Source organism: Bombina bombina, chromosome 6, assembly GCF_027579735.1.
Source record: "Bombina bombina isolate aBomBom1 chromosome 6, aBomBom1.pri, whole genome shotgun sequence".
Taxonomy (NCBI): Eukaryota; Metazoa; Chordata; class Amphibia; order Anura; family Bombinatoridae; genus Bombina; species Bombina bombina.
This window is the reverse complement of record NC_069504.1, coordinates 492,448,825-492,463,156: the sequence shown is the minus strand read 5'-3', so window position 1 is coordinate 492,463,156 and position 14,332 is coordinate 492,448,825. Positions and strand designations below refer to the sequence as shown.

Below are 14,332 nucleotides of genomic sequence, written 5' to 3'. Positions count from 1 at the left end.
TGTGTGTATGTGTGTGTATGTGTGTGTATGTGTGTGTATGTGTGTGTATGTGTGTGTATGTGTGTGTATGTGTGTGTATGTATGTGTGTGTATATATGTGTGTGTATATATGTGTGTGTATGTGTGTGTATATATGTGTATGTATGTATACATAATAAAATTTCTACACACCCCAGTTAAAATGTCAGGTTTCTGTGATGTAAAAAAAAAAAAAAAGGAGACAAGATAATCTTTCCAGAACTTTTTCCACCTTTAATGTGACCTATAAACTGTACAACTCAATTGAAAAAAACAAACTGAAATCTTTTAGGTAAAGGGAAATAAAAAAAAAAAAACTAAAATAATATGGTTGCATAAGTGTGAACACCCTTTTATAACTGGGGATGTAGCTGTGTTCAGAATTAAAGCAATCGCATTCAAAACCATGTTAAATAATAGTCATCACACACCTGACATTTAAAGTGCCTCTGATTAACCCCAATTAAAGTTCAGCTGTTCTAGTAGGTCTTTCCTGACATTTTGTTAGTCACATCCTACAGCAAAAGCCATGGTCCGCAGAGAGCTTCTAAAGCATCAGAGGGATCTCATTGTTAAAAGGTATCAGTCAGGAGAAGGGTACAAAATAATTTCTAAGGCATTAGATACACCATGGAACACAGTGAAGACAGTCATCATCATCATCATCATCAAGTGAAGAAAATATGGTGCAACAGTGACATTACCAAGAACAGGATGTACCTCCAAAATTGATGAAAAAATGAGAAGAAAACTGGTCTGGGAGGCTGCCAAGAGGCCTACAGCAACATTAACGGAGCTGCAAGAATATCTGGCAAGCACTGGCTGTGTGGTACATGTGACAACAATCGCCTGTATTCTTCATATGTCTGGGCTATGGGGTAGAGTGGCAAGACAGAAGCCTTTTCTTACAAAAAAAAAAAAAAATCCAAACCCGGCTAAATTTTGCAAAAACACAGCTGCAGTTTCCCAAAAGCATGTTGCAAAAGGTGTTCTGGTCTGATGAAACCAAAGCAGAACTTTTTGGCCATAATTCCAAAAGATATGTTTGGCGCAAAAACACTGCATATCGCCAAAAGAACACCATACCCACAGTGAAGCATGGTGGTGTCAGCATCATGCTTTGGGGCTGTTTATCCTCAGCTGGAACTGGGGCCTTAGTCAAGGTAAAGGGAATAATGAACAGTTCCAAATACCAGACAATATTGGCACAAAACCTTCAGGCTTCTGCTCGAAAGCTGAACATGAAGAGGAACTTCATCTTTCAGCATAACAATGAACCAAAGCATACATCCAAATCAACAAAGGAAAGGCTTCACTAGAAGAAGTAGATTAAAGTTTTGGGATGGCCCAGCCAGAGCCCAGAACTGAATCCAATTCAAAATCTGTGGGGTGATCTGAAGAGGGCTGTGCACAGGAGATGCCCTCACATTCTGACAGATTTAGAATGTTTTTGCAAAGAAGAGTGGGCAAATCTTGCCAAGTCAAGATGTGCCATGCTGAAAAACTCATACCCAAAAAGACTGAGTGCTGTAATATGTAAATCAAAAGGTGCTTCAATAAAGTATTACATACATATATATATATATACATATACACACACACATACATACATACACATGTCAAGGGATATTCAGGGATTCCTGACAGATATCAATGTTCCAATGTAACTATCGCTAATTTTGATAAAAAAGTGGTTTGGAAATAGCAAAGTGCTACTTGTATTTATTGCCCTATAACTTGCAAAAAAGGCAAAGAACATGTAAATATTGAGTATTTCTAAACTCAGGACAAAATTTAGAAACTATTTAGCATGGTTGTTTTTGGTAGTTGTAGATGTGTAACAGATTTTGGGGGTGAAAGTTAGAAAAAAATAGCCTTGGTCCCAAACAGTCAGAAAATGGAAAGGTGTGGTCCTTCAGGGGTTAATGTAGCCCAGGCTCAAAACAGAATGTGAAGAAAAACACAGAATGTTGCACCAACAAGAATAAAAACCTGTCCCATATGCTAGTGGGGTTTTTTTTCTTGGGGGGGGGGGGGGGTTGAGTTGCAAAGGATTGCGCTATAGTAACAGATGGGTCAAGCTATATTTCTGACATTAAGATAATACTCTTCTTACCTCTGAGACTTGAACTCCTTCATGATATCCAAGAAATCATTGTACACTTGAGGCTGACTGCCAAACTGCAGCTTCACTTGATCCAAGTAAGATAATGCATCTTCCACCTAAGAAGAAAAAACAAAAATACTAATTTTTAAGTTACATACAAGGCAAACTTTTAAAATTTCTAAATTGTAAATTTAGAGGTCCATTAATAAAAAATCCCTTTTACTTTATAACATAATAAACTTAGGCCCCCCTCTTTATTAAAACAAATAATCTCCATTTCAGGGGCATTTGGAATAGTCTGTGAGAGGGACTGTTATTTTAACACTTTTGATCCCAGTCCAGTCAGCACTGACTTGCTGATTAGACACAAGAGGGATCACTTATGTGTGTACATGCATATATTATATAAACATACATAGATATCTCCACTTAAAAAGATAATTATCTGCTCTGTTAAGATGCTTTCCAGGTTGCTATAGCAATCAATGACCTGTGCACCTAGAGGGGCTAGCTCAGCATTTGAGCAACCGATAAGAAACTCTACACCTTACACATCTTTAGGATCACTCATGTGTGAATACTCCAATACAGTTTTGTTGTGCAAATCAGTCTATTATTGGAGGTATAAAACTAATTTATGTAGGCAGTAGAATAAACTTTTATATCCGATAACCTCAAAATGCCTGAAATTTTAAAAGAAGTCTATTGATAAAAGATAAGATAAAAAAAAAACATAAAATTATGCTTACCTGATCATTTTATTTATTTCTGTATGAGGAGAGTCCACAACATCATTCCTTACTGTTGGGAAATACTAAACCTGGCCACCAGGAGGCGGCAAAGACACCCCAGCCAAAGACTCAAATACCACCCCACCCCCCCCCCACACACACACACCCTTCCCTCATATTCCAGCTATTCTGCCAAGGGAACAAGGAACAGTAGGTGCCGGAAGAGAAAAACAAAGTTTGGTCCACCCATCGGAGTATATGGGTGGGGGCCATGGACTCTCCTCATACAGAAGGAAAAGAAATTATCAGGTAAGCATAATTTGCATTTTCCTTCTTAATATGAGGAGAGTCACAGCATCATAACTTACTGTTGGGAAAACTATACCCAAGCTCTAGAGGACACTTCATGATAACGGAAGGGGTGAAGAAAATGTGGACCCTAATCTGGAGGGCACCACAGCCTGTAAAACATTTCTTCCAAAAGCTGCTTCAGGCGAAGCAAAAACATCAAATTTGTAGAATTTTGAAAAAAGTATGTAAGAAGGACCAGGTAGTCGCCTTACAAATCTGATCCATAGAGGGCTCGTTCTTAAAGGCCCAAGAGGAAGCCACCGCTCTAGAGGAATGAGCCGTAATCCTCTAAGAAAGGTCTAAGTCCCACTGACTTGTAAGTTAAGCGTATAACACTCCTCAACCAAAAAGATAAGGAAGTCGAAGAAGCCTTCAGACCCTTATGCTTCCCAGAGTAGATAAAGGACGAAGTTTGTTTAAAATCCTTAGTAGCTTGAAGATAAAACTTCAAAGCTCGAAACATCCAGATTATGTAGTAAACATTCCTTCTCAGGAGGATTAGGACACAAGGAAAGAACCACAATTTCCTAATTGATGTTACGATCAGACACCACCTTAGGAAGAAAGCCCAAGCCGGTACATAGGACAGCCTTATCCTTGTGAAACAAGGAGGCTGACATTGCAAGGCCGCCATTTCAGAAACTCTGCGTGCCGACGCAATAGCCAATAGAAAAATTTATGCTTACCTGATAAATTTGTTTCTTTTTAGACACGATGAGTCCACAGATTTCATCCTTACTTGTGGGATTACATCTCCTGGTCAGCAGAAGGAGGAAAAGAGCACCACAGCAGAGATGTATATATAGCTCCTCCCTTCCCTCCCACTCCAGTCATTCGACCGAAGTTAGGAAGAGAAAGGAAAAGCCAAGGTGCAGAGGTGTCTGAAGTTTAACAAAAACATAGTTTATGCTTACCTGATAAATTCATTTCTCTTGTGGTGTATCCAGTCCACGGATCATCCATTACTTGTGGGATATTCTCCTTCCCAACAGGAAGCTGCAAGAGGATCACCCACAGCAGAGCTGTCTATATAGCTCCTCACCTAACTGCCACCTCCAGTCATTCGACCGAAGACAAGCAAGAAGAAACCATAGGGTGCAGTGGTGACTGTAGTTTAAAAATAAAATATACCTGCCTTAAAATGACAGGGCGGGCCGTGGACTGGATACACCACAAGAGAAATAAATTTATCAGGTAAGCATAAATTATGTTTTCTCTTGTAAGGTGTATCCAGTCCACGGATCATCCATTACTTGTGGGATACCAATACCAAAGCTAAAGTACACGGATGAAGGGGGGGACAAGGCAGGTACTTAAACGGAAGGTACCACTGCCTGTAAAATCTCTCTCCCAAAAATAGCCTCAGAAGAAGCAAAAGTATCAAATTTATAAAACTTTGAAAAAGTATGAAGCGAAGTCCAAGTCGCCGCCTTGCAAATCTGTTCAACAGCAGCCTCATTTTTAAAAGCCCATGTGGAAGCCACAGCTCTAGTAGAATGAGCTGTAATCCTTTCAGGAGGCTGCTGGCCAGCAGTCTCATAAGCTAAGCGTATTATACTTCTTAGCCAAAACGAAAGAAGTTGCCGAAGCCTTTTGGCCTCTCCTCTGTCCAGAGTAAACAACAAACAAAGCAGATGTTTGACGAAAATCTTTAGTAGCTTGTAAATAAAACTTTAAAGCATGAACCCCGTCAAGATATTGTAAAAGACGTTCCTTCTTTGAAGAAGGATTAGGACACAGTGACGGAACTACAATCTACTGATTGATATTCTTATTAGATACCACCTTAGGTAAACACCCAGGTTTGGTACGCAAAACTACCTTATCTGCATGGAAGATCAGATAAGGGGAATCAAACTGTAAGGCAGATAACTCGGAAACTCTACGAGCCGAGGAAATAGCTACCAAAAACAGAACTTTCCAAGATAAAAGCTTGATATCTATGGAATGAAGAGGTTCAAACGGAACCCCTTGGAGAACTTTAAGAACCTAATTTAAACTCCATGGCGGAGCAACAGGTTTAAACACAGGCTTGATTCTAACTAAAGCCTGACAAAACGCCTGAACGTCTCGAACATCCGCCAGACGCTTGTGCAAAAGGACTGCGCATTAATCTGTCCCTTTAAGGAACTAGCTGACAATCCCTTTTCCAATCCTTCTTGGAGAAAAGATAATATCCTGGGAATCCTGACTTTACTCCATGAGTAACCCTTGGATTCACACCAATAAAGATATTTACGCCATATCTTAAGATAGATTTTCCTGGTGACAGACTTTCGTGCCTGAATTAAGGTATCAATGACTGACTCTGAGAAGCCACGCTTTGATAAAATCAAGCGTTCAATCTCCAAGCAGTCAGTCTCAGAAAAATTAGATTTGGATGGTTGAAAGGACCTTGAAGTAGAAGGTCCTGTCTCAGAGGCAGAGTCCATGGTGGAAGGGATGACATGTCCACCAGATCTGCATACCAAGTCCTGCGTGGCCACGCAGGTGCTATCAAAATCACTGATGCTCTCTCCTGCTTGATTTTGGCAATCAGACGAGAGAGCAGAGGAAACGGTGGAAACACATAAGCCAGGTTGAAGGACCAAGGCGCTGCTAGAGCATCTATCAGCGTTGCCCTGGGATCCCTGGACCCGTAACAAGGAAGTTTGGCATTCTGGCGAGACGCCATGAGATCCAGTTCTGGTTTGCCCCAACGTTGAACCAATTGTGCAAACACCTCCGGATGGAGTTCCCACTCCCCCGGATGAAAAGTCTGTCGAGTTAGAAAATCCGCCTCCCAGTTCTCTACACCTGGGATATGGATAGCTGGCAAGAGTGAGTCTCTGCCCAACGAATTATCTTTGAAACTTCCAACATCGCTAGGGAACTCCTGGTTCCCCCTTGATGGTTGATGTAAGCCACAGTCGTGATGTTGTCCGACTGAAATCTGATGAACCTCATTGTCGCTAGCTGAGGCCAAGCCTGAAGAGCATTGAATATCGCTCTTAGTTCTAGAATGTTTATTGGAAGGAGGGTCTCCTCCTGAGTCCACGATCTCTGAGCCTTCAGGGAGTTCCAGACTGCCCCCCAGCCTAGAAGGCTGGCATCCGTCGTTACTATTGTCCAATCTGGCCTGCGAAAGGTCATACCTTTGGACAGATGGACCCGAGATAGCCACCAGAGAAGAGAATCCCTGGTCTCTTGATCCAGATTTAGTAGAGGGAACAAATCTGTGTAATCCCCATTCCACTGACTGAGCATGCTGAGTTGCAGCGGTCTGAGATGTAGGCGGGCAAACGGCACTATGTCCATTGCCGCTACCATTAAGCCGATTACTTCCATACACTGAGCCACCGAAGGGCGAGGAGTAAAGAACACGGCATGAATTTAAAAGTTTTGATAACCTGGTCTCTGTCAGGTAAATCCTCATTTCTACAGAATCTGAGTTCCCAGAAAGGAAAATCTTGTGAGAGGGGATAGAGAACTTTTTTCTTCGTTCACTTTCCACCCGTGCGACCTCAGAAATGCCAGAACAATGTCCGTATGAGACTTGGCAATTTGGAAATTTGACGCCTGTATCAGAATGTCGTCTAAATAAGGGGCCACTGCTATGCCCCGCGGCCTTAGAACCGCCAGAAGTGACCCCAGAACCTTCGTAAAGATTCTTGGAGCTGTAGCTAACCCAAAGGGAAGAGCTACAAACTGGTAATGCCTGTCCAGGAAGGCAAACCTGAGAAACCGATGATGATCTTTGTGAATCTGAATGTGAAGATAAGCATCCTTTAAATTCACTGTAGTCATGTATTGACCCTCCTGGATCATAGGTAGGATAGTACGAAGAGTCTCCATCATGAATGATGGGACCCTGAGAAATTTGTTTAGGATCTTGAGATCTAAGATTGGTCTGAAGGTTCCCTCCTTCTTGGGAACCACAAACAGATTTGAATAAAAGCCTTGTCCCTGTTCCTACTTTGGAACTGGATGGATCACTCCCATAACTTGGAGGTCTTGGACACAATGTAAGAATGCCTCTCTATCTGGTTTGCAGATAATTGTGAAAGGTGAGATCTCCCTTGTGGAGGAGAAGCTTTGAAGTCCAGAAGATATCCCTGGGATACAATTTCCAACGCCCAGGGATCCTGACATCTCTTGCCCAAGCCTGGGCGAAGAGAGAAAGTCTGCCCCCTACTAGATCCGTTACCGGATCGGGGGCCAATCCTTCATGCTGTCTTAGAGGCAGCAGCAGGCTTTTTGGCCTGCTTACCTTTGTTCCAAGCCTGGTTAGGTCTCCAGACCAACTTGGACTGGGCAAAAGTTCCCTCTTGTTTTGTATTAGAGGAAGTTGATGCCGCGCTCGTCTTAAAGTTTCGAAAGGCATGAGGGAGGGCATGACCTTTTCCTCCCGTGATATCAGAAATGATCTCCTTCAAACCAGGCCCGAATAGGGTCTGCCCCTTGAAGGGAATATTAAGAAGCTTAGACTTTGAAGTAACGTCAGCTGACCATGATTTAAGCCATAGCGCCCTACGCGCCTGAATATCAAAACCAGAATTCTTAGCCGTTAGTTTAGTCAAATGAACAATGGCATCAGAAACAAATGAATTGGCTAGCTTAAGTGCTCTAAGCTTGTCAAGTATATCATCCAATGGAGTCTCTACCTTTAAAGCCTCTTCCAGAGACTCAAACCAGAAGGCCGCCGCAGCAGTGACTGGGGCAATGCATGCAAGAGGCTGTAGAATAAAACCTTGTTGAATAAACATTTTCTTAAGGTAACCCTCTAACCTTTTATCCATTGGATCTAAGAAAGCACAACTGTCCTTGACGGGGATAGTAGTACGCTTAGCTAGGGTAGAAACTGCTCCCTCCACCTTAGGGACCGTTTGCCATAAGTCCCGTGTTGCGGCATCTATTGGAAACATTTTTTTTAAAAATAGGAGGGGGAGAGAACGGTACACCTGGTCTATCCCATTCCTTAGTAATAATTTCTGAAAACCTTTTAGGTATTGGAAAAACATCAGTGTAAACAGGCACTGCATAGTATTTATCCAATCTGCACAATTTCTCTGGCACTGCAATGGTGTCACAGTCATTCAGAGTAGCTAAAACCTCCCTGAGCAACACGGAGGTCTTCAAGCTTAAATTTAAATGTTGCCATATCAGAATCAGGTTGAATCATCTTCCCTGAGTCAGAAACATCACCCACTGAAAGAAGCTCTCCTTCCTCAGCTTCTGCATATTGTGAGGGGGTATCAGACATAGCTACTAAAGCGTCAGAGTGCTCTGTATTTCTTCTAACCCCAGAGCTGTCTCGCTTTCCTCGTAACCCAGGTAGTCTGGATAATACCGCTGACAGTGTATTATCCATGACTGCCGCCATGTCTTGTAAAGTAAACGCCATGGGCGCGCTAGATGTACTTGGCGCCTCTTGAGCGTGAGTCCCTTGAGCGGGAGTCAAAGGCTCTGACACGTGGGGCGAGTTAGTCGGCATAACTTCCCTCTTGTCAGATTCCTCTGGTGAAATCTTTTAAAGACAGAATATGGTCTTTATAACTTAAAGTGAAATCAGTACATTTGGTACACATTCTAAGAGGGGGTTCCACCATGGCTTCTAAACATAATGAACAAGGAGTTTCCTCTATGTCAGACATGTTTAAACAGACTAGCAATGAGACCAGCAAGCTTGGAAAACACTTTACAGAAAGTTAAGCAAAAAATAAAAACGGTACTGTGCCTTTAAGAAAGATAAAAAAGGTCAGAATTTGAAAAACAGTGAAAAAAAGCAGTAAAACGAACGAAATTTTTACAGTGTGTATAATAGGCTAACAGAGCATTGCACCCATTTGCAAATGGATGATTAACCCCTTAGTTTCAAAAACGGATCAAAAAAACGAAATAGACGTTTAACGGTCACAACAAACTGCCACAGCTCTGCTGTGGCCCTACCTTGCCATACAAACGACTTTAGAAAGCACCAAAACCCTTCAGAGAGGTCCTATAGCATTCAGGGAACTCCTTCAAGGAAACTGGATGTCTGTCGGCAAAAGCTAATGCGCAATTGGGCGCAAAATTAGGCCCCTCCCACTTCCTGTCTACACAGTGAGAGGCCTAACAAACTATCCCTAGGCAAATTTAAGCCAGCCATGTGGAAAAAACTGGGCCAATAAAGTTCATCACCAAAAGGCATATAAAGAACGTTTAATATTTCAGTAATTTGAAAAAATAATAAGAGTGTTACCTCTAATAGTAAGCATGATACTAGTCGTTATTAAATCACTGTAATCAGGCTTACCTTAAATAAATCCGGTATCAACAGCATTTTCTAGCATATACATTTCTCTAGACACACATACCTCATAGCAGGATACCCTGCACGCCATTCCCCAAGCTGAAGTTACCTCTCTCTTCAGTTATGTGTGAGAACAGCAATGTATCTTAGTTACAACCTGCTAAGATCATTAGAGACCACAGGCAGATTCTTCTTCTATTTTCTGCCTGAGACCAAAATAGTACAACTCCGGTACCATATGAAAATAACAAACTTTTGAATTGAAGAAAAACAACTAAATTACACCACATCTCTCTAACTGCTTCCATGCTTGTCGAGAGCTGCAAGAGAATGACTGGAGGTGGCAGTTAGGGGAGGAGCTATATAGACAGCTCTGCTGTGGGTGATCCGCTTGCAGCTTCCTGTTGGGAAGGAGAATATCCCACAAGAAATGGATGATCCGTGGACTGGATACACCTTACAAGAGAAAATGTAATAACCTCATCCTGTCTAAAAAGAAACAAATTTATCTGGTAAGCATAAATTTTCTTTTCTTTTTAAAGACACGATGAGTCCACGGATTTCATCCTTACTTGTGGGATACAATACCAAAGCTATAGTACACGGATGATAAGGGAGGGACAAGACAGGAACCTAAATGGAAAGCACAACGCTTGAAGAACCCGTCTCCCAAAAACAGCCTCAGCCGAGGCAAAGGTATCAAATTTGTAAAACTTAGAAAAAGTGTGGAGAGGACCAAGTCGCAGCCTTGCAAATCTGTTCAACAGAAGCATTTTTTAATGTCCACGAGGAAGCAACAGCCCTATTGGAAATAACCGTAATTTGTTCAGGAGGCTGCTGTCCAGCAGTCTCATATGTAAAACGGATGATACTCTTCAGCCAAAAAGAAAGAGGTAGCCTTAGCTTACTGACCCCTACGTTTCCCCGAAAAAAATGACAAATAAAGAAGACGATTGACGAAAGTCCTTAGCCGCTTGCAAGTAAAACTTTAAAGCACGGACTACGTCCAAATTGTGTAGCAGGGGTTCCTTCTGAGGAGGAGGATTAGGACACAAGGAAGGAACAACAAGCTCCTGAATAATGTTCTTGTCTGAAACAACTTTAGGAAGAAAACCAAGTTTAGTACGTAAAACCACCCTATCCCAATGAAAAATAAGGTAAAGGAGAATGATATTGTAATGCCGAAAGCTCAGACACTCTTCGAGGAGAAAATATGGCAACAAGAAACAAAAAAAATTTCCAAGATAATAACTTAATATCTATGGAATGCATAGGTTCAAACGGAACCCCTTGAAGAACTTTAAACCAATTGCTCCTCCATGGAGTTTGAATTTGGTTCTTAAACACAGGCCTGATTCTAATCAAAGCCTGACAAAAAGATTGAATATCTGGTACATCTGTCTGACGCTTGTGCAACAAAATAGAAGAGGCAGAGATCTGACCCTTTAGGGAACTCGCCGATAAGCCCTTCTCCAATCTTTGGAGAAAAGACAAAATCCTGGGAATCCTAACTCTACTCCATGAGTAGCCCCTGGATTCACACCAAAAAAAGATATTTGCGTCATATCTTATGGTAAAGCTACCTAGTTACAGGGTCACGCACCTGAATTAAGGTATCTATGAACGAAACAGGGAAACCCCGCTTGGATAAAAATAAGCGTTCAATCTCCAAGCAGCCAGTTGTAGAGAAACTAGATTCAGGAGAAGGAAGGGTCCCTGAATGAGAAGGTCCTTCCTGAATGGAATCTTCCAAGGTGGCAGGGATAACATGGCCACTAGATCGGCCTACCAAATCCTGTGAGACCACGCAGGAGTGATGAGGATCACTGATGCCTTCTCCTGATTGATTCGAGCAATAACCCGGGGAAGAAGCGCAAATAGGGGAAATAGATATGCCAGGCTGAAGAACCAAGGAACGGCCAAGGCATCTATCAGCTCAGCCTGGAGGCCCCGGACCTGTATCTCAGAAGCTTGGCATTCTGACGAGATGCCATGAGATGAAACTCCGGCCGACCCCATTTGAGAATCAGGTCTGAAAATACATCCAGATGGAGTTCCCACTCTCCTGGATGAAAGGTTTGCCTGTTCAGAAAATCCACCTCCAAGTTGTCTACTCCTGGGATGTGGATCGCCGACAGATGGCAAGAATGGGCCTCCGACCCCTGGATTATCTTGGCTACCTCAGGCATCGCTAAGGAACTCCTTGTTCTTCCCTGATGGATGTAAGCCACCGTTGTTATGTTGTCCGACGGGAATCTTATGAATTGGACCGAAGCCAACAGAGATCAGACCTGAAGCGTATTGAAGATCGCCCTCAACTCTAGAAAGTTGATGGAAAGGAAAGGAGAGACTCTGCCTGAGTCCATACTCCCTGAGCATTTAAAGAGCCCCAGACTGCTCCCCATCCTAAAAGGCTAGCGACTTGTCACAATCACTCATGAAGGTCTGCGAAAGCACATCCCTCAGGATAGATGATCCAGAGACAACCACCAATGAATAGAGTCCCCCATACTAGAGTTATTCGAGGAGACAAATCTGTATAATCTCCATTCTACTACCTGAGCAAGCTTAGCTGCAAAGGCCTGAGGTGAAACCAAGCAAACGGTATGGTGTCCATTGCCGTCACCATCAATCCGATTACCTCCATGCACTGAGTGGACTGAAGGGTTCGACATGTATTCAGAATCTGACTTTCTGACCTCTGTCAGAAAAATTCTAACGGATATAGAGTCGATTAGAGTTCCCAAGAAGAGTACCCTTGTCTTCGGAATTAAAGAACTCTTTCCCAGATTTACCTTCCACCCATGAGTTCTCAGGAAGGATAACACAATGTCGGTATGGGACCTTGTTTGTTGACAAGATGACGCCTGGATTAGAATATCGTCCAAATAAGGCGCCACCACAATGTCCCACGGTCTAAGAACCGCCAGCAGAGACCCCAGCACCTTTGTGGAAACTCTGGGTGCCATGGCCAGACCGAAAGGAAGAGCCACGAACTGAAAGTGTTTGTCCAGAAAGGCAAACCTCAGGAACTTGTGATGATCTCTGTGGACATGAACATGCTGATATGCATCCTTTAGATCCACAGTCTTCATAAATTGACCCTCCTGGATCAATGGAAGGATGATACGAATAGTTTCCATCCTGAAAGACGGAACTCTAAGAAACTTGTATAGACTCTTGAGGTCTAAGATAGGTCTGAAGGTTCCCTTCTTTTTGGGAACTACAGATTCGGAAAAAAAACCTGCTCCTGTTCCTGTATTGGAACAGGACAAATTACTCCCATGGAAGAGAGGTCTCCTGCACAATGTAAGAACGCCTCTTTTTTTTTATCTGGTCTGCAGAGAATCATCTGTATATATAACAAGGCTCCACCCATAAGGCTCAGTGAGCTTGACAGAGAAACCTGAAACCTACGCTCCCATTTTGATAACCTCAAGTCAAGAATTTGAAATAAAGGAATTAGCCAATTGAAAGCCTTTATCCTATCCAGGATCTTATTCAGGGGAGTTTCCGACTTAATAGTATCAGACAATGCATAAAATCAAAATGCTGCCACACTAATGATGGTATTAAAGTACACAGGTGGATGCCATTGTAAGCCCTGATGTACATCCCCCTTTTTTTTTTTTTTTAAATGACATTTTCCTGATTCGGATGGAGAATGTATGTAGTGGGTAAAGAGCAGCTATCACCCGTAAGGGTCTCAAGGCGCTGCTCAATTTTAACGACCTCAGAAGGATGAAAGGCTGAGTGGACCTTGTCGGGGATCGAACCTGCAACCCTTGGGTTGCTATAGAGCTCAGCCCCAGTGCCTTAGCATGCTGAGCTATCTGCAGTTTTCCAATTTTTCAGCCATATAACCCTTGAAAAATCCAACTATTCTCTAAGGAAAAAGTAGTTCTCTTCGCTAGGCTGGAAACTACTCCTTTCATCCTAGGTAACGTCTGCCCAGCCTCCTTAGCCAAGTCGGTTATAGGAAACATCTCTTTAAAGTATAGGAAAACAATTTATGCTTACCTGATAAAATTATTTCTCTTGTGATGTATCGAGTCCACGGATTCATCCTTACTTGTGGGATATACTCCTTCCCTACAGGAAGTGGCAGAGAGAGCACCCACAGCAGAGCCGTCTATATAGCTCCCCCCCCAGTCATTAGACAGAAGGCTAGGAAGAAAAAGGAGAAACCATAGGGTGCAGTGGTGACTGAAAGTTTAAAAATAAAAATATATATGCCTGTCTTAAATAAACAGGGCGGGCCGTGGACTCAATCCATCACAAGATAAATAAATTTATCAGGTAAGCATAAATTATGTTTTCTCTTGTAAGATGCATCGAGTCCACGGATTCATCCTTACTTGTGGGATACCAAAGCTTTAGGACACGGATGAAGGGAGGGACAAGACAGGGACCTTAAACGGAAGGCACCACTGCTTTTAGAACCTTTCTCCCAAAAATAGCCTCCGAAGAAGCAAAAGTATCAAAAAATAGTAAAATTTGGAAAAAGTATGAAGCTTACACCAAGTCGCCGCCTTACAAATCTGTTCAACAGAAGCTTCATTTTTAAAAGCCCATGTGGAAGCCACAGCTCTAGTAGAATGAGAAGTAATTCCTTCAGGAGGCTGCTGTCCAACAGTCTCATAGGCCAAACGGATGATGCTTTTCAGCCAAAAGAAAAGAGGTAGCCGTAGCATTTTGGCCTCTCCGCTTACCAGAATAAACAACAAACAATGAAGATGTTTGACGGAAATCTTTGGTTGCTTGTAAGTAGAACTTTGAAGCACGAACCACATCAAGATTGTGCAACAGACGTTCCTTCTTTGATGAAGGATTAGGACACAGAAGGAACAACAA

General features: G+C 42.5%; 1 protein-coding gene across 1 annotated transcript in view; it reads right to left on the bottom strand.

Moving 5' to 3' along the window:
- The window catches only part of SIN3A (SIN3 transcription regulator family member A), a gene marked incomplete at its 3' end in the record, with an annotated part of 448,744 nt that overhangs the window by 344,452 nt on the left and 89,960 nt on the right, over window positions 1-14,332 (bottom strand). Inside the window, 1 exon segment of the mRNA XM_053717346.1 lies at window positions 2,135-2,241. Within this exon segment, the coding sequence (XP_053573321.1) occupies window positions 2,135-2,241 (107 nt within the window).